We start from the raw sequence: 20,664 nt of genomic DNA, 5'->3' as shown, positions 1-20,664 counted from the left end.
CATACGTAACTCGGAGGACGTATGAGTATATCTGTTAATACATATTTCATCCGGCTAAACTATCTATTAATTGTAAATCAAATGCATAATTTAGTCGGATGAAGTATGTATTAACAGATGAACTGAAAATCTAGTTGGACTGCCACGTAGGATTACCGTTAGGGAGATAACGGAACTTAACAGAAGAGTGATCACTTCGTAACAAAATAATAACATAAATAACTAAAACATAATATTTCAAACGTAAGTGACTAAACTGTAAACTGAGGCAAACAAAAGTGACTATTTTTATAGTTTATCCTATTTAAAATTACTATTATGTTTTTTTTAAAATTTTCACACGATTAAATTATTAAAGTGATAATTTTATAATTTTTGATAGATAATTTTTCATAATTTGTGAGAAAAACATGTTTAGTGGTACATCAGCCTGAATTGAAGATTATTTATTTTGTCCAAAAACCGGCCTGGACAAACCGAGTTTATCAAACAGGAGGATAACCTTAGTTTCAACCCAAACGCCTTGCGGTTCTAATAATTGGGCATAGCGGAAAGGCAGGAGAGAAGACATGGGAAATCAAAAGCAGGAAGAAGATGAAGACAACAGAAGAGAAACAGCGATCGCTTCTACCCGTTCTTTGCAACCCAACTTCAAGCCTGTTGGTGTTACTACTCAACAGCTTTCTAAATTCCAAGTAATTTCTTAATATTGATTTTCACATGATTTTGCAGCAACCATTTATCTTTTAGCAGATTGTTTTTTTAATGGAATCGAGATTAAGGGTAGTGAAATCTTGGGTTTTGTTTATGATTGAAGGAACTGAACCCTAGACACTTCTCGTGGATTTAAATTGCAGTGGCACGTTTTCAATCTGTCGAACTTATCTTAATTTGTTGCGGGTGTGATGAATTGTATTTCAGTAAATATTGGTAATGAAATATCAGTGGCGGAAAGAAGCAAAACCTTGACCATTGTGCCTAATATTACATTACGATTGCTATACGAGTCCCCAACCCTTTTACCATCTTTGGCAGATACGTCATGCGTTTTTAGTTCATATTGATTTCGGGTGAAATAAATGTAAATTTTTGTAGATAGCAATGATAATCCATAAAAAGCAACCATAGAATTGCAATACGATTACGTTTCAAGTCCCTCTAACTTTTTATGGAATTTAGATGATGGGCAGTGAAATCTTTGGCTTACTTGAGATGATGGCTATATTGCTAACTCTTCGTTTTTCTTGTAGATGATGACAGAACTTTGACATTGATAGGCTTTAAAACCTGTTAATTTGGTATGTTTGTTTAGGAGTTGAATGGGCAATGTTGTTTAAATTTAATATGCTTCCTTTTCATGTCCGATACATATCCGAGACATAACCCTTTAAGAATTTCCTAAATACTTGGAAAAGCTTTTAAAAAGTTAAACATTTGTATCGAACACTTATCCATACTCGACACTCACACTCAAATCCGAGTAATCTAGGATAGAAGGAAGTGTTCTGTTTTTTGAATGTTCCATTTATTAGTTATCTCTGATTTTCTCTTAATCTTTCTTTTCCATTGCATAAATTACTTCTAACCCCCTGAACATTGCGTGTAATAGGAGCTTCACAGGAGGCGTTTACAAATAAAAGCGAAATCAAAGATTCACAAGAAACCAAAAGGTACCCGTTGTTATTTATATCATCCATGTTGCTTGACTCCATTTTTCTTGAAGTATTTGTATTCTACACCCATGTTCAGTGGATATCTGAATATAGTCTCTAAGAACCTTGTAAATGCATGGAAAAACTTGAAATTTTTTTGAATCTATCTGTTTCAGATCCATACTTGTGTTCGAGTGTTCGGTAATCACAAAAGTAGTATACTATAATCAATAACTTTCTATTGTTGGATTTTTGGTTCATCACCCATAATCTCTTGTTCTATTCGTAGATCAAACCAAAAAATTTTCATGCTGAATACCTGAATAACTCATCATCTGCAATTGTTTCTTCTAATTATAGATCAAGCCAAAAGATTTTGTGCCAAATACATGAATTCTGCATGTTCTCAAGAATCAGATTCAAACACCAAAGTTGAAGATGAAAGTGTTCCAAACTCAAAGAGCCACAGTGAAGATGATAATCCCTTTACACTGCAAGATAATGATGCTGTGCAACTTGCAACAAAAAAGCGGCAGAAATTGCATTGGGGGTATGTTTCAAACTTTCACCTTAGACTGATCCTTAGCATCAACTCATTCATTAATCGAAAAGCTATGTTACCGGCACATTCTTTTTAACTTTCTACTTTCCAAACATTAGTATAGGGGTATGATCCTCCAATTATATGAAAAAACTCAAAGTTGAGCATAGCGTGTTGGATGCATATCATATCTGATATTTAGGCCCCGAATCTAGACAACATTGCGGAGAAATATATTAATAAGCAAGAATTGCTGCTCCACCTGATGTGCTTATATCCTATTTATGTTACCTGAATTTTTTTTTTTTCAAAAATACTCGTTTTTGACGCTGAATCCAATATATATTCAGATATGGATATGAATATAGAGATATGATCTAATCAGATATATAAAAAAATGTAAATTAAGTACACTCGTGTCAGACATATGTCCATATCTAAAATTCATTCTTGAGTACGGATAACATAACTCTTACGTAGCATCATGAATTGCTACTCTATTTGACATATTGTCTAGTATATTAATAATTTCCTATGTTATGGTTTGTTCACAGGCTTGATACAAAGGAAAGATGGGAAAGGAAAGCCAACATGTAGATTTATTTCTGAATAAAGTACAGCTTTGAGTAATTATTGTTTCGACTCTTATTTCCTTTTCGGATTACGGCACCTCTGAGGCATATGCTAGTTGTGCATCCAAAAATTCTTAATTTGGTGAATGTAAATAGCGCTAGGACTATGAAACAAAGGATAACGTAACACAAGTAAATCCTTTCGTTCTAACTCAAGTAAAAGGTTAAAATCAAACTTGAAATATATCAAGTCTAATTTCAGAATGAATCAACCATCTCAAGATTTGAACATGTTTTCTTGATTATTGAAAAGTTACTACAATGTGTATTATATTGCTTAAAATTGTAATGAGCAGCAACCTTCAAAATATAGAGATATAACCTTTCAAGAATTTTCCAACTACATTAAAAAAATACTTAAAAATGGAACATTTACATACTCATATCCAACATTTCTGAAATCGAGTACCGAAATGAGATTAAAAGGGATGAAAATTTTACAAAGCAGGAAAATTAATCTCGACAACTTCTTGGAAATGACGATTTCTTGGAGGAAAATAACATATGCTTGCATCTGAATTCAATTTATTTATATAATCAACCTTACGAGGTAAGGTCCAACAGGTTTCCCATTCTCTTATTCCCAAGTCAATGCCACTTCTTGTAAAACAAAACCATAAGCTTGCATATTCTTATTACTGAGAGACCAAACAAAGAAAAATCCTGTTCCTAAATCTCAGACAGCTTCTACCAAGTGCTAGAAGCCTAGAACACCAATGCAGGTTACTATCAGAGCTTACCCAAAGATTTGTGGAAAAAAGTCTTACCAAGATAACAGAAACAATCCATGTGACTGCGCTTCATGGGATGAACATTAACAAGTCACGGAGATTATTCTCTGAATCAAGTTGTCGGATTAAGAGCAAGCTCAATTTCTTCCAATGATCGCCCCTTAGTTTCTACAACATTACCAGCCATAAACAAGACAGCAAGAAGACAGACAGCGGCGAATACCAAATAAACTACACTGATTCCAAACTTGTCCACAACACTCAGGAAATACAGGCCGATGACAAAGTTTGATATCTGTTACAACAGAAAATAAAAAAAAAAAGGGTTCTGACATGAAAGCGAGAAATAACCAATTGAAAGATGAATACTGGATAAAATCAGCAAACAATTTCATATCATTTTCTTTTAAAGGAAATCTATGCAATGGAGAAAGTCATATTAAGAAAGAACCATTGTCACATTATGATTATAGTGTCATATCAAAGTATCTATATGTGAATTTGCTAGCAGGGATATACATGCCAATGTACATATGTATCAAAATGTTTGGGGCAATTTTTTATTGCTACTTACCCAATGCATGCAAAGCGATAAAGCCACTGCTTTTGCTCTAATTCTGGAAGCAAATATTTCCGGAAGAAGAAGAGCAGGCACAGGACCAGCACCAAGTGAAAACGATAAGACATAACTGTGTAAAAGAAAAGGAAGCCAGCTTTAATTCTCACTGGTCATTTGGAGGCGACAATGATTGGAGGCATCAAAACAATTAGAAGCTTTGAGGAGATTCATTAATTGCAAGAAAAGGTGTTAACTCACAGAACAGTCCCAACAACGGCTAGAATGCCAGAGTAGGGGGCAAGAACCTTCCAAGTGAATGACAATGAAAGCAGCAACATTGAAGCACCCTTCACAAGCCAAATGGAAACCGAAGAACATGATAAGGAAAAAAGAAAAGATTTATTAGTTATAAGAGAATCTGATGAGAAAACCATGCATCATTTCATTTTGTAATTGTGAGCTTCACATTTCGTCTCAACCAAATTAATATCCCCATCGTGTTTTAAAATTTAATGCCATCAATATTGGCAGAAACAACATCAATAATAACAACACTGTATGCTAGGATCTCTAGCCCAAAACTTGATTACATCAAGGTAAAATTACTTGCAGTTTAAGAAACTTGGTTATAATGTAGCAATTTAAGAGTTTAACAATAGAACCCATACTCTCTGATTTGAAAGAATGAACCTTTACAAAAAAATAAAAAGCCTACCATTCCAGAAAAACTTGTGATTAGAAGACTTTTCCTTCCTTGTCTGTCCATCAGAGAGGATGCAATAACTGTGCCTGCAAGAATTTCACATGTCCAGATATGTTTTAAAGAGAGGTGTCAAACATGGGTACTTCAAGAGAATAAAGAGTCGGAGTGACATACATTAAATGTCCTACATGAATGTCGGTCCCCCCTCCCCCAAAGAACATATGCTTTTTAAAAAGATAAAAGACTTACCAAAGACATTTGATGCACCAACAAGAGCACTTGCGGCAACATCAGATGCAATTCCAGCACTACGAAAGACAGCTGTAGAATAATAAACTACAGCATTTATCCCAGCAAACTGTTGGAAGAAGAAAAGTGCAGAGCCAACACTCACAACTGCAGCAGGAAATAAAGTTGAGAATGAAAATTATCATGATACAATAGAAAGTATATGAGCTGTGATTCAATAACCAGAAGAAATCCATACTATTTCGATTTAAGAAGACATGAAGTTCAAATAAAGGAATTATATTACCTCCTCAGCCCTTAAGTTCATCATTATAAATCATCACGGCATTAAGACAACACTACCGTAGGACAAGGAAGGTGGTGATGATGATTAAACAGAACCTAAGCCCATTAAGGCATTAAGACAAAACTATGGTAAGGCAAGGAAAGTGGCGATGGTGATTGAACAAAATCTATTATTTTTCAATAAAATTTTAAACCAAACCCAAGCCTTGACATTAATTACTCATCATCATTGGGTAACCAAAAAACACTAGATTGACTAGTGCTGTAACAACTCTTCAGAAACAAAGAGTATACTAATTGACAGTATGTTTTGAGAACATAGACCCTTCAAGTTCATTTTTTATGTGCTACAATATTTTTAAAATGAAATACTATAATTTTCTAAGATTACCATCTGATCCTACTGGTAGTGTCCATTAGCAATACTATTAGGGGCATACTTATCTATGGGCCTTATAGCACTATAAATATTCGATATTCAGTTACAGTTACAGTTACAGTTAGCTTTCAATATTCACGCATACCTTTCCAGTATCGCTTACTAAATAGATCAATCCATCCTGCTTCTGGTTCTGTAGAACCCTGTCCTGCAGTCCTTAACTCATACATAACCTCAGGAACTCTTTCTTTCCCATATAGTGTTCCTATGGATTTTTCTGCTTCGGAAATTTTCCCTTGCTGCAAAGTTGATGTATTTAATCAATAATAGTCGATATTATAAAAATATATATAGATATCAATGTGAGATGAACAAAATTGTAAAATAGACTGAATAGCCCAATAAGATACCTGGAACAGCCACCGAGGACTTTCTGGGGAATATGTCATTCCTAGAGCCAATAAAATAGAAGGGATAACAGCAAGACCAAACATTCCCCTCCACCTATAGAAAAATAACTAAAAAAGATCAAAACAGTTACGGTAAATGCTTAAGCAGACACAAATTTTAGTTGCAAAAGAAATCCAATGCACATAATACATAAAATTAATACGTATAGTGATGAAGGCATTACCTTGACCTATTAACTCAATCTAATGAAATAAAGATTGATCGGAAAGAATATGAAAAAACTAGACATTCCAACTAGTAGGATGGAGCTTTCTTTTATTACAACTTTTGTGGGGAAGGGGATTTGGGCCAAGCAGTTTTGAGGTATGCACGCACCTATCATGGATGCAAATGCTCAGGGTCGCACAACTATTATGGTATAATGACAGTAAATGATGGAAGACGAAGAAGCCTAATCCCACACCATAGACCACATGAATCATATTACACCATTGTGGTTTTTTTTTTTCCTTTTACCAGATTACCAAAAGAAATATTACTTTTTATCCTTTCCACCCATGACTTATTGGTCAGGCATCATGCCTTTGCACCAACAAAACATACGAAGGAAACAAATTTAATATATATATACATATATATATATATAAATGCAGCAAAGCAAGTAAATCCTCCATAATTTTCCATCAACAGGTGCAAATGATAGGGAGAAAGGTCTTCAAGACTAGAAAGGGAGAATTTACAACCAGATATGGTTATGTAAAAGAAAGAACTTTTAAGCGTCTCTGCATTTGTACCAAATTGAAGCACGGATTTTAGACAGTTTACTAAAATTCTTAATAAAAGTTAGAAGAGGCAATCTCTCAGGATGCACATGATATTGCATGCTCAGCAGTTTTTAGACACATAGTGAAAGAAACAATTTAACATAGCAAATGCCAAATGACATGATATGTTCATAGCAAACATGTTATAGAAGTGCTAGGATAATATACCATACTGGGCTCCGTGATAAAGGTAATCCAGCCACCAATGCTGCAAGAATCCCAATACATATAAAAAGTTGGTTTACAGATCCAAGTGCACCACGGATATCAGTTGGTGAGATCTGACAAATAGAAAGAATGTAAGCAGCTGTTTCCAGAAAGCTAGAAAATCAAAGCAATTAAGCAAACAATAAAGATCAGAAAATGTTACCTCAGATATGTAAAGTGGCACAATAGCAGATGTTATACCAATACCAATACCAGCCAGCAAGCGGCCAATTATCATAGTCTGGACATTCTGTGCTATAGCACTGAACATTCACGTCATTTTGAAATATTAGTTTGCAGCAAAGTTGTGAGAGTTAAGAAGCTAATAGTTAATGAAATGACACAAACGTAAGAACTGCTCCAATGATTAGTGGAATGGCATCTAATTGAAAAGTCCTTGTCCGGCCGAACTTATCTGCCAGTGCTCCTCCAGTAAATGAACCAACTGCAGCAGCAGCAAGGAGGGTGCTGACAACCCATCCTATGAAAATTAACGTAACAGCATTATATGCTAGTTGGTTACAAAAGTTGGATAATTTATAGAGTAGGCATATAATCAAAATAATCAAAAGCGAAAAGAAGAGGGAAAAACAGCAAGCCAACAACTTGTGACATTGCTTGAATGATTACATGTGAAGCCACTTCACTTTTATAAACAAAAGACACCAGAAGAGATGGATGGAATGCATTAGTTGAATGCCCTTTATTTCACTTAAATTTCACTAAATGATCTTCGGCACTAAATGTGCTATGGGAATTTGACTTATCAGACACCAGAATACACACGTACAATATTTCAGGAAAAAAAAAACCACCACCAACAACAAAGAAATGTAACGGAAAAGAAAGCAGAGATTGAAGCATGGTAACTAAAGATCATGAGACATGCCTTGCATGACAGCATTTTGAGCAATTCCCAGATCCTTAGATAGATAATCAAGAGCACCATTTACCACCCTGTAGAAAGAAAAACAAAGGGGCAAGATTATACGAGTGTAGCATTATCAAAAGCCATGCACAAATCCACAAACATATAAGCATAAAAAATGTAGCGGGCCACCTGCCAAAAAATTGATTCTGAATTCTTTGCTTAAATTCCAGTACAAGTATTATTTTCTAGAATATAACCAATGGAAGGAGTCAACTGCAGTGTTCAAATATTTACAAAATACTGGAACATTCACAACCATCCATCATTGCAGGCACCACAGAGTTTTTGGGACTCGCATAAATAAACCATAATCAACCTCTGTGAAGCTTTGATATTACTGGTGAGCATACTATATGTTTCCACAGCACAGATTGCTCAAGTATATCACTTAGATGCTAACAACAGTAAAATGACAAGTGTAGAACCCAAAAGAAAAAAGAGGATGTTCCTTCTCAATTTAACTGGAACATACCCTAGATGGTAACCAAATAATATAGCTCCCAAGCAAGCAACGCCAACAAATGGTAAAACTGTCCCAGTAGATGTCTCGTGAGGGTTGATTGGTGCCAGATCCTCAACATCTCCACCTGCAGTTTAGTGTTCCAATTGACATTTGTACAGATGCAGAGAAGCAATTGTAAAAACTAACTTCTTTTGCAATTATTATAAAGAGTCTCAGATGCATAGAAAATGATCCATGCATGGGTGATAAATTTTAATAGGAAGTACAGTATGTCTTCTTCCAACAACAGACAAACACGCCAGTTAATCATATCTAGCTGGAAGCATCAAACTAGTATACATCCATCAGCACCAATATAACCAAGCACAGATTAATGTATTTTAGTGGAAAGAATAGCATTGGACATAAGAACAAGTCAGTTAATACATCTGCAAGATAAAAAAATGTAACTAGCTATCCCCTACAGGCCTACAACATCTTCATGGTGCTATAGAAATTATATGGCCACCACCAACCTCATGAAATAAAAATTTGTACGATTTACTCATCACCAGCAAAAGAAACAAAATTCCCTTTGGCTTTGCTTTGGCCATTGTTTTTGCGACTTCAATTTTATGTTCCGAATCAGCAAGCACTTTTTGATACAAAACAAAGTAATACTCCAAAATTGTCAAAGTTAAAAGTTGGCTAAATACTCAAAGGGGAGCCAAACCTTTTAGGGGTTGCTCAAATAAGGACCAAACTTGCGTCTAAAGTTCATTTTTCATATGCATAAAATATTTTGAATATGCGATTAATAACATTTTTTAAAATGTGGGTAATTCTCGGGAGCAAATTAGAATATTCTAAATATGTGATTAATAACATTATAAAAAAGAGAGAAAGAAACCTGAAGCTTGACCTTTGACAGATCGAAATTTGATCAAAGAGCGAGCGACGGTTTCAACATTATCTCTAGCACGTGCGAGCTCAGCTCCCATTGAAACGGCACCAGAGCTTAAACCACTGCAAATAGAACCCCTTCGGATGCAAAGATTACGAGTCAAAGTTGACTTCCGTTCCTTAAATTCACGAAAACAAGGCAGATCTCTCCGTTTTGAAATCTTAACCTCTAAATTTCCTTTGATTAAATGTGTTGATGCCTGCATTCTGAATTAGCTAATTCACCAAACGATAAAGACTGTTCAACCAACAAGTAAAAAACAGTCCGAAAAGGCGAAAAGAAGAGCATTAAATCCAGAAATAAATATAATAAAAAAAACCGAATAAGTGAGAAATGAGAATGAGATTTACCTAATCCAAAGACGAGCCAGTTTCTGGGTTCTGTTTGGATGTTGGAATTCTGATGGAAACCCTCAGAAAAATCCGTCGAACAAATTTGGTGGAAAATTCAATTGATTATTATCCTCTTTCTTTTACTTTTCATATTTTTCCTTTCCATTTCTAGAAAACTAAATTAATTTGATTTTATATTCCAGAGAATCGAAGTGTAGAAATTGAAGAAAAGAAAAAAAATGCAGATGGAAACTGAGTTCAGTGGGTGTTTGTTTGTTTCCATTGAACTGTGATTACGTGGCAGGGATTTTGGATTTAGATTTTCAGTTGCGTTGGCGACGGCTTTGGCGCACGTGGGGCCTCTTCCTTCGGTGACCTTCTTTATGTATTTTTTCTCTTTTATTTAACTTTAGAATAAATATTAAAACTACATATTTTTATTTAATATGTAATTTAATATGTTAACTTTTATTTTATGTAATTATATACTTAAAATTTTAATTATGATTTAAATATATGTGTAAAATTTTAATTTTAATTTAATTTTATATAATTAAAAAAATAAACGTATTATATTTTTATATGTTGAATAAATATATTTATTTATATATGCAATATGTAAATGTAAAATTATACTATATAAACAATTGTTTTGATAATTAATAAAAAATTAAATTAAATCAAAATATCATGTATAAAATTACATATAATCAAATTTTATATATAATGTTTTATATATTTTTAATTTTTCTTTATTTAAATTGAATTAATTAAAATAATTTTTTTTCAAACATGAAATTCTATTGATAAAACACGGAAAAATAAACAAGCATACAAAAGGGCATACGTGGGACGAAAGACAAATCAATCAACAAGACTCTAAGTGATATTTTAAATAAGAGTTAATATATAATTTGGTCATTGAATTTGTTTATTTATATTTGGTTGGCTTTTTCTTTTTTTTTGGATCTAATTAACTCTTGAATTTGTATTATATTAATTAAGTTGGTACTTTCACACTAACGTTGTTAGTTGTGCTTATGCGATATTATCGAAAGGTCCAGTGGCAAACATAAATTAAAATATATATAAATTATGTTTGCCACATTAGATTTTAAGAGGTTATTATATGTCACAATCAAATTGATTAAAAATATCACATCAGTATAAATTAACGATATTAGTGTGAACGGACTAAACTAGTTAACGAAATACAAGTTCACGGACCAACTAGATAAAAAAAATTTTGAGGATCAACTAAGTACAAATAAACAAATTCAAGGGCAAAATTATTATAATCCCTTTAAATAATAAGTCCCCAAACTATTCAACCGTGAAGGTGAAAGAGGGAACAACACCTTATAAGGGCTTGAACTATTAATGAAGAAGTCTCGAAAATACACATTAACCCTTTACCAAGAATGTTTTCTAACTTCCAAATGGAAGAGAGAGCAAAGGGGCAACACCAGTAGAGGCTTGAGTTCAATCCTCTCGTCTTCCTTACTTTCATACAAAGACTCGAACTATTTGGAATCCATGATGTAAAGTCTCACTTCCTTTCTCAAAACAAAATTCAACAATAAAAGGACGAAGACCTCAAACCTATGTTTTATGTCAAATTAAAAATTAAAAAAGAAAATATATATATATAACTTCAAATTTGAATATAATAACAAACAAAAATTTGATTAAAAAAATTTATTTATTTACTCCTGCGATGGCCAAATTGATTATATAATATGATATTGGAAATGTAAATATGATGAAAAAAACTAAAATAAAAAGTTTATAATGTGAAATAATTTGAAATGTTTTTATTATCTAGAAAAATAAAATATATTATACTTATTAATTAATGAATAATAATATTGTATAGACGTAACTTTGTACGTAAGATTATCATACAAAAACATAACCTTATACAAAGTTAATTTATAAAACAATACAACCCTCTGAAAGGGTATCTCATTAAAAGATATATTATATTTTACAAAAAGATAGATCTATATTGTATTTATATAAAGGATTTTTCTAATCTTCATTTTCACAGTTCTACTTAGATTTTGTTGCATCTTAGAGGCATATTAAAGCTTTAAGGAAAGTATTCTACATGTTTCAAAGGCATTCATATTTTTCTAACATTATTTTCATTTTTCTTATTTTATTTTTTTTTCTAACAGAAAAATGTCATATCGTCAAAGAGGAATGTTCTATCATCAAAGAGGGAATTGTCGACCAAGTTACTACAGACAAAGGATCACTCATCCCAAACCCGAACCATTGCCTGCATGGGAGAAAAAATTTTGCATAGAAGTGGGTGCAATGCCATGGGAAAGATTTGTTGAAGCAGAGAAGAACTTGATTGAAAATGACAAAGTGTTCGAATGGGGTGATTCAGCTGGTTTAATAGCTTTCCAAGAAGCTAAACAAAGATTTTGGGAAATTTATCATGGTTTTCCATGTGAGAACAAGTTGCCAAATAATGCAGCAGTTTTGTATATAGATAATATTGATTGGAATTCTGAAATTGACCCTAAACTTTTCTCAGAAATAAAGTCCCTTACAGATAATGAAAATGAAGAAAAAGACAATACTAAGGAGATTGATTGGTTTTCGATTCCGCTAGAAGAAATCCAAGCTACTGGATGGGACGAATATGAAGAACCTGCACCCCGCTTACCTAGTATAGTTGGATCACCATAGTTGGATCAAAGAAGAATAAGATCATAATAAAATTGGCAAACTTTGGCTAAGAACTTTATTATTAATATTTGATATCTTCATCATATTCTTAAGGACTTATTGTTATTTTTGAAGCAAATACTTATTGTTTTTTGAGTTTATTATGATTGATTGAATAATATTATGCATGGTGGTGACTAGTTTGAACACTAATGATTATTATCATGTGATTGAATAATACTATGCATGGTAAATCAATATATATATATATTTTTTTACAATTTCTAATTCGAACACTAATGATCATTACCATGTGTGTATAAATTGGTTTTGTTTTACTTTGCTCATGTTTGGTGTTCTTCATGCTCGACGGCTCTACAATAACAAGAAGGTATAAATTTGCTTATTATATCAACTGAATGGTGCATTACATGCTATTAATTCTTATATGTCAAGGCAATGCTATTATTGATGTACATGTATCATTGGTAGTAGGTTGAAGAAGCAGGGGAGACTATCATCGCATACATTCACCAGTTGATTAGAATGTTCTTGTTCGACGGTATTTTTCAGGTAACTTTGATTTTATAGTTGCATACTACGCCAGAGAGTTCTTTTGTACAATGATAGTATCAAATGATATTATTTGATCTGCTGCATATTTTGTAGGTTGCTTGTTTCCTGTGAATGAACATGCCGCAAGAACAACTAGAAACCTTTATGTGCGTGGAGTCCAACTTAAGAAAGGATAAAACAAGCCGAGGACATGATATCTAAAAGATGAAGATATTATTATTGGTTAATTATATGTATCTATAGATACACTGAATTGTTGTTGCAACTTTCCTGCCATCTAGCTGTCCTTATGGCAACAAGGTTTTATGGCAATTGCAGCAGTTGGTGAAACGATGAAAAAATTACTAATCTTTAATAAAAAAAAATATTACGATATAATTATTTTTTTAATAATTTTATTATACAAATACTTACAAAACAGGAATCCTTTTCCTTGTCTTGTATAAACTCAACAAGTTCCTTCACTTTAAATTCATATTTTATATAATAGTATAATTCAAATAAAATTATTTTAATATAGACAGATCATCATCTATATATTCAATTATATCAATATCCGAATTAAATTAACACTCTGCCTATAATTCAGATAAAAGAAGGTTTGTGAATAAATGAATAAATAAAAACCAACAGGTGTTAGGCATGTATAAATGAAGCAATGGTATATATGAGATGGGATCAAATGATAAGAATGTAACGGCTGATTAATATTCCCTAAACTTTTTTTCCCCATTGGGACCCACGTCAAAATAAGAACGTTGGAAACCATGTTAATAAAATGATTCTTAACATAACAATAAATAAATCCTCTTTGTTTTTCTTCTTTCTCATTTTATTTGACCGTTGCAAACTCAAAATCTCTCTTAATATCATTTCTGCAAAAAACCTTCAAGTTCATCAAAAATGGCCGACACAATCGATTCTCTGCACCAAACCCATCTTTCAAATCCTTCTTTTCAACCAATTTTCTATTCCCTGGATCCTATTTCTCTCATCCAGTCACTGAATCATGTTATGGAAAGAGGTCCCAGATACCAAGCATATGCAGATTTGAGAGAAAGCAAGCTCAGAATGAAGTTTGAGAAGCTACAAGAATGGGAAGAAATGGAAGTTAAACAAGCCCCAGTGAAGAAACAAGTGAAATTCAGTTCAAATTCGGGGGTTTCCACGAAACGGTCCTCTGTTTTGATTCAATCGGTGCCTGATTTTTCATCCGCTTTACGAAAAGAAAACAGGAAGCCGCCGGTTAACGGTGGGGTTGAATCGACGCCGCCGAAAACGGAAAAGAGTTGGTCGAAAGCGAATGGGGTGTTTTCGAATTCGAAGCAACTACAATGGGAAGAAACTGAAATGAAGCGAACCCCAACGAAGAAACAAGTGAAGTTCAGTTCAAATTCAGGGGTTTCTAGTAAAGAGCCCTCTTTTTTGGCTCAATCAGTGCCCGATTTTGCCACCGTGTTATGGAAAGAGAACCGGAAGCCGCCGGTTACCGGCGGGAATGAACTGACACCGCCGGCAAGTGGAAAGTATTGGTCAAATTCGAAAGGGAGTCAGTCTGCAAATGCAGGGGAGAAGAAGAAGGCAAGGTTGGTGATGGCGAGGAAGAGTTATGCAAGTATTGAAGAATTGAACGCCATTAATGGCGTAAATAGGGGAGGGAAGAGTAGAGCCAGATTAATGTAGGGAAGAAAGGAAATAAGAAAAAAAGCTCTGAATTTCAAGGTTTATCGGTACTTAGTTTCCACGTTTTAGAGAGATTCTTTCATTGCTTGGTTTGTTATGTTTACATGTCGAGTGCAAATATAAGAAGAGCTTTTCTATTCGGTATTATATTGCTGATATTTCTTTGTGGATTATTAAATCCGGGTTTAGTACATTTGATTTATGTAATCATTTTTTTTTTCAAGAAATCCCGACAAGATATACACTTGAGGCTCGCAAGCTACTAAAATACAACACAAATAGTCCTCAACAAATAGGCCATTAAATGAAGGGATATTTACCTTCCAATTTAGGCAACTATTAATGAGTAGTTCTTCAAGCTAATCATTTGTTACAGAAGAGTTAAAAGTTACATTGAAGATGAAAGATTATACAGGTACAAATGCTCAATATACAATAACTCCAATGGCCCCGAGCAGAAATACCATCCTCCATCCCTTCCTATGTTACTCGGGACACAGATAATTCGAGGGGAATGAAAAAGTCAGAGTAACATGGTTCCCATCTATGACCCATTTTTACAAATTTACCAGCTTGTTTTTTTATCAGAAATGGAAAATATAATTTAGTGAGATAGCATGTCATCATGATTTACAAAAGATACTCACAGACGGCATGTATGCAATTCAAGAGGAAACCAGGTCGTCTACCATTTCGTCAACTAAAGTTTGAACAATATCCCAGCCCATTTCAGCACCAGTTTCGTATGCCTCGATATCAAAATCTGTCCATTTCCCAAGTGAATAACTCATCTCCCATTCTATTAGTTCATCAGGCACCATCCCAGCCAGTTTTGTCCACTTTCTAACTTCATCTGCAACATCTCGAATCAGCTTTCCTGAGTTCATGCAATATGGAAGACTTCCCCATGCTCTGAATCCGGAGTTACAATAACGACTGTATTTGGAATCTATACACTCTATTGCACAGTCAAAAAGAAATCCTCTAAGCTGATAGTTTTCTTTGATCTGTTCGATACCAAGAACAGACTTAAAATCTACCCCCATGGCAGCTACAAGAGTTTCAACTTCTTCGTGTATATAGGGTGCCAAGAAAAAATCATCTGTCCCATCCAAATCCCAGGGAGTCAAATTTCCAAACAACAGTTCAGCTTTTAAGATAACCTCCTTACAATGGATAAGCTTGTCATCGGATAATCCAAAAGCAAAGTTACTGACAACATGCATCAAAACAAATATTCGGTGGACAAGATCGATGATCATCTCACTAACATTTGTCACTTTGTCCAATGAAGTTGCAGAATCCAGAAGATCCGCATCGGGTTCCATTGGTTGTGGTTCATTGTACAAGTAACCCATGGAATCTGGTTGTAACCTATGTCCTGGACCAAGAGGTAAAAATGAAAAGGCACTAACATGAATTATCTATGTTTTTCGTAGAGGGGAACAGAAAAAACACAGTATTAAGGTGGTATGGAAAATAAATTATTAAGCCGATCTAATCAGAGAAGTGCATGAACTCATATTAGTCTGCATTTTCTACTACTACGATACCGAACAAGTTCCTTGAATAGCATACACATTTCTTGACAAACAAAAAATATAAGGGTGCGTTAAAGGCTTAGAATTTGGTTTTTTTCCTTACCTAAGCTTTCGTCAAGGCTGCTGGAAACACAACTATCGTTCGAAAATGAAGCTTCAAGAACAGAACCAGGACTAAAATGATCACCATGGCTAGTAAACCCGACTAAAGTCCCTTCAGCCTTTGCTTCAGTCTAAGACAACAAAATAAATTTTAAAAAGAATTATAAATGGCAACAATAGCTGCTATCACATGCACAAACCCTCAAGCAAAACACAAAAGCTTCAGATAGGCATAAAAAACACACTAATATCCAAATAAAATTAATCAAATTTTGAGTAAAAGCAACAGAAAATATACAGATTTGCAAGAAAATTAGGGGTCATCATATTTCTGGAAGAATTGTCTATCAAGTAAATTAAAAACTAGATATATATAATATAAACTCTTTGACAGTTGCATGATACCTATCAAATATGAACATCCATAAAGATTACAGGGAAGGAATCAAGTCAATGACCTTTAATCTGAAACAACTGTAGCTATGCTACATCAATCTTCTTTTATGGAGGAAATACGCTACACCAATCTTGCTTCAATTCAAATGGGTTGAATATGAGGTGAAGTTTTGAGTTAAATTGCAGAATTGACAAACTCCAATTAATCGAATTCATAAAGACAAAACTAATTCTTAAATTAATTTTTACCACTTCAGGAGCAACATGGTAGTTTATTTATCCAAATGTAATACAATGAAAAAGGTCCTTCAAAATCTTAACTATCAGTACAAGATAACTTTGTTTTTGCTCTTCCTACTCAGGGTGGGGATATTATACCCTGGATCGGGGACACTGATCCTGCTCAAGGAATATAACTGCTGAGGTTCTTACATGCATTTTATTGGAAATATGCATTACCCCTGAATTATTGAGGCACTTTTCGTTGTAAGAGACATAAAAATGCAAGTTGTGACCAAGAAAACATCAAATTCGAAAAGATTATACATTTCATCGAGAACCGCATAAACCGGTGGAAGGAGATTTAAGTGCCTCAGATATAAATACCAACCTTGGAACCAATATCTGAACTGAAAAGGTGACCATTCCGAGAGTTAGCCTTCCCTGAAGTTAAAGCAGAAATTAGCTCCTGCAGAATCATGGCAGTTGATCTCTTTGGTAGAGTACAGCCAGTTTTCTGCTCATCCTCCTCTTGAGAAGTCAATTCCTTCAACTTTTGTACCAAAAGAACACTTAAAGCATCTCCTGTTAGTGGCAAGTTCTTCGGCAAAGATGTTTCTCCATAATGGTTTTCCATCATTTCACTTCTTTGGAGGGCAATGCTTTCATTTTGGTCCTTTCTTTTATCCTTCAGTTCTGTGGAAATGCTATGCTTTTGCTTTAATGGAGAACTGAATGTGAAAGAAATAATATCTGTATCATTTTTTTCCTTGGCTCCCTTACCAGTTTCTCGGCACGTTGATCTGCTTTTAGAACATGTCTGATCTACACTACAAGCTCCATGTACCACTTCTCGTCTAGTCACTGGTTTGCATTTACTGTTTCTTTCTTTTCCAATTGCTGGATTGATGAAACCTTCAGTTTCAGCTTGCCCATTAACACTATGTGTTCTCCTCTTTCTTACCGGAGACCTTAACTGAGACAAGGAATCATCTTGGCCACTGCAAGATTTTCTCTCAATGTCAATAGGAGAGCTATCCACTTTGACTGGCACTCTATGTCGGGTGTGACTACTTAAGCTTCTGTTCAGGGCAACAAAATCTTTGACCCCACCAACAGCATTTGCACCAGAAGCAGCTTTCCTACTTCGAAGAGTACTTAGTTTAGCCTTTGCCGGGATTCTATCCCTGTCTAACGATGTATGATTCTGACTTTGATTCCTCAGCTTGAAACCATCAGGAGGCTTTTCATTCTTTTGAAATTTTCCAGGTTGGCTTGTTGAATGCCATTGAGCTTGAGCTCTAGCGTCTCTTCTAAATGTACCAGGTTCATTACCAGACTGAACAATGTCCTCTTCTTGACCAGTAAAAGTTAATGGTTGGTCGTGGCTTCTCTGAAAAGTTACCTCTTTCCCTTGATCGAACAAGATCAGGGAAGACCTTGGCCAACTCTTTTCTAATCCATGCAAAGAAGCATCTACAAAATTTGGCACAGAGGACAGACAAACAAACTGCTGATCCTCCAACTTTGCTCTAGACTCCACAAAATCGAGCAAATTGCCACAGTTCTTGCATGATGTTGGGCCAACCAAAGACTTATCAGCACTAACATTACAAGCAGATTGTTCCAACATATCTGGTGAAACAATTGCCTCAGTTACAACCTCATTCTTACTTGAATAAGAAGTAGGACTTGGATAAGCAAGAGTATATTTCGCTTTACTAGTAGCTTGCAACCCTGGTTCCAAAATTTTTGCAGCTGCATCGATCAACCTCGATGTCCTAGAGGCATTGCGCGCAGAAGAAATCCTTGGACTCTTAATCGGAGAAACAAACTTTTGATGATGATGATGATGCTTCTTTGATCGCAACAGAACACTCTTAATTTGTAATGCCTCAGCTCCAAATCTAGTGACCACCCGTCTATCATATGGCTCTATTTTCTGAATCTTCTGAGGTCGAGGCTCGATTTTCGAGCTACTCTTAGCTAAATCCAAATCTTTCCCACTGTTCCCACATTGAGAAATCACAATTTTCTCATCTTTAACATCAGGATTACTACCTAAAATCTTGGATTTCTTATGAGACTTATCTCTATTCAAAGCTGGCATGGATTCTAATCCCATTAGCCTAGCAATCAAACCAGGAGCTTTCATTTCATGCTTTTGATCCACTTCACTACTAAAATGTTTACCATTTTTCTTCACATTTGGAAAACCCCCACTGTTCTCATCAGCAATCTACCAAAATCCATCATAAACATCAAATTTTCCATCATTATATTAGCAAAATAAGTGACTAATTTATGAACTAAAATACACAAAAAAAAAATCTAATAAATTTCCAAGAACATACCAAATGCAGCTTGGATTTGGGCATTTTTTCATCTCCTCCAAAGCTCTTTGAAGCTTTGGTACGAGCTGAGAAACAACGACAGTTGGTTATAAATTCAATTAAAAAATATAATTTTTTAAAAAAAATAAAGAAAAAAAACTTACTAGGAGGGAGTAATTTTCTCGAGAAAAGTTTCTTCTTCGCAAATCTTTTGTTCCAATCAAAGAGTTGAAAGAAAATGCCAACACAACCACCAGACCTATGAGGCTTCTTCTCCGTTATAGCCAGAGATGACGGCGTTTTCCCCGTTTGTTCATTCATTTTTCTTACCACCGACACTCAAAAAATAAATACCCAGAAAATTATTAAAAATCCAAAAAAAAAACCTAATAACCAGAAAAAAAGTTTATGTTTTAATCATTTTGACAAACAACCAAAACCAACCCCATTCCAAATCCAACCTGCTAAAGAAAAAGCTAAACCTACTGAAGAACAAAGAGAAATGGAAAGAGCCATTAAGTATAAGAAAGCAATGAAAAGGGTCCGAAAGTGACGAAAAAGGAGCAATGCAGCAAAAGAACAAGAGGAATCTACAAAGAAAAAACAGGGAAAAAAGGCCGTACAATAATGGAGTGCCAAAGAAGAGCAGCGAGAAAATGACAGCAAAGAGATGAGCAGATAAAAAGAGGAGGTTTTTTTTTCGCTTTCTAGTGTTACTATTTACATGTGTTGACGCAAAGGTAAAATGATTCGTTTCAGAAAAAAACGAGAAGGAATTATGGGATAGAAAAGGGGGGTGGATTATTGGATTTGAAAAGACCGAGCAAATGGAAGGGATTTTGGATGGAACTGATCAAAGTGTGGATTCGGCAGTGAAAAGAGAGAGCTCTGAAAGCGCCTAATCTGCGGTCGCTGCTGCAGATCAGTTTCACGCGCACTGCTAAAAGGCCTTCTGTTTTGTGGTCAATTTGTCTGTCAAATCCAACGACAAAAAGTGTTTTTTTAAGTAAAAAATACATACAAATATATATTCAATACCAACCAATTAAATTAGATTAAAAACTAACAAATCATCAAACTTAATAACCTGCCCACATAATTACCCTTAATGTCAATTCCAAGTATACAATTTTTTATTAAAATTTAGTATTAACCGAAAATGTAAATATATCCAATTAATATTTATAAGGCATAATAACTTTTTTTTTGTCCTCCAATTTTTAAAAAAAAATTCATTTTAACCCTTTTAAAAATACCCATTTTAAGAATTGTCAACATTTCCTTTTTTTT

At 34.2% G+C, this 20,664-nt stretch overlaps 5 protein-coding genes across 10 annotated transcripts; 3 read left to right on the top strand and 2 right to left on the bottom strand.

The window, feature by feature from the left end:
* Positions 1-245: 245 nt before the first annotated feature.
* On the top strand, positions 246-3,033 carry LOC107912737 (uncharacterized). The gene is made up of 4 exons (XM_016841044.2): positions 246-695; positions 1,610-1,670; positions 2,013-2,202; positions 2,748-3,033. Exons 1-4 carry the CDS (start codon positions 570-572, stop codon positions 2,788-2,790), a joined length of 420 nt encoding a protein of 139 aa, XP_016696533.1. The 5' UTR covers positions 246-569; the 3' UTR covers positions 2,791-3,033.
* A 115-nt stretch (positions 3,034-3,148) lies between these two features.
* On the bottom strand, positions 3,149-10,134 carry LOC107912736 (plastidic glucose transporter 4). Of its 6 annotated transcripts, none has more exons than XM_016841043.2 (14): positions 9,861-10,134; positions 9,469-9,747; positions 8,577-8,691; positions 8,063-8,130; positions 7,522-7,654; positions 7,337-7,436; positions 7,135-7,247; positions 6,142-6,235; positions 5,877-6,030; positions 5,068-5,214; positions 4,831-4,904; positions 4,374-4,462; positions 4,131-4,245; positions 3,149-3,851 (listed from the first exon to the last, which is right to left on the bottom strand). In XM_016841043.2, exons 2-14 carry the CDS (start codon positions 9,713-9,715, stop codon positions 3,669-3,671), a joined length of 1,632 nt encoding a protein of 543 aa, XP_016696532.1. In that variant the 5' UTR covers positions 9,716-9,747; positions 9,861-10,134; the 3' UTR covers positions 3,149-3,668. The 6 variants fall into 6 exon arrangements, with proteins under 6 accessions (XP_016696532.1, XP_040937292.1, XP_040937293.1 ...); XM_041081358.1 differs by having other exon boundaries at positions 9,469-9,725; XM_041081359.1 differs by having other exon boundaries at positions 9,469-9,716.
* Positions 10,135-12,026: 1,892 nt separating this feature from the next.
* On the top strand, positions 12,027-12,545 carry LOC107911009 (uncharacterized). Its single transcript, XM_016838912.1, has one exon. It carries the CDS (start codon positions 12,027-12,029, stop codon positions 12,543-12,545), a length of 519 nt encoding a protein of 172 aa, XP_016694401.1.
* A 1,358-nt stretch (positions 12,546-13,903) lies between these two features.
* LOC107912734 (uncharacterized) lies at positions 13,904-14,930 on the top strand. Its single transcript, XM_016841039.2, has one exon. It carries the CDS (start codon positions 14,004-14,006, stop codon positions 14,781-14,783), a length of 780 nt encoding a protein of 259 aa, XP_016696528.2. The 5' UTR covers positions 13,904-14,003; the 3' UTR covers positions 14,784-14,930.
* A 138-nt stretch (positions 14,931-15,068) lies between these two features.
* On the bottom strand, positions 15,069-20,334 carry LOC107912735 (uncharacterized). The gene is made up of 5 exons (XM_041081357.1): positions 19,539-20,334; positions 19,396-19,460; positions 17,433-19,280; positions 16,428-16,557; positions 15,069-16,164 (listed from the first exon to the last, which is right to left on the bottom strand). The coding sequence occupies exons 1-5, from the start codon at positions 19,693-19,695 to the stop codon at positions 15,449-15,451; spliced, it is 2,916 nt and encodes a 971-aa protein (XP_040937291.1). The 5' UTR covers positions 19,696-20,334; the 3' UTR covers positions 15,069-15,448.
* Positions 20,335-20,664: the final 330 nt, after the last annotated feature.

The sequence above is a fragment of the Gossypium hirsutum genome, chromosome A11 (genome assembly GCF_007990345.1).
Source record: "Gossypium hirsutum isolate 1008001.06 chromosome A11, Gossypium_hirsutum_v2.1, whole genome shotgun sequence".
Taxonomy (NCBI): Eukaryota; Viridiplantae; Streptophyta; class Magnoliopsida; order Malvales; family Malvaceae; genus Gossypium; species Gossypium hirsutum.
The sequence above is the reverse complement of the archived record's forward strand: the minus strand, read 5'-3'. Positions and strand labels throughout refer to the sequence as shown.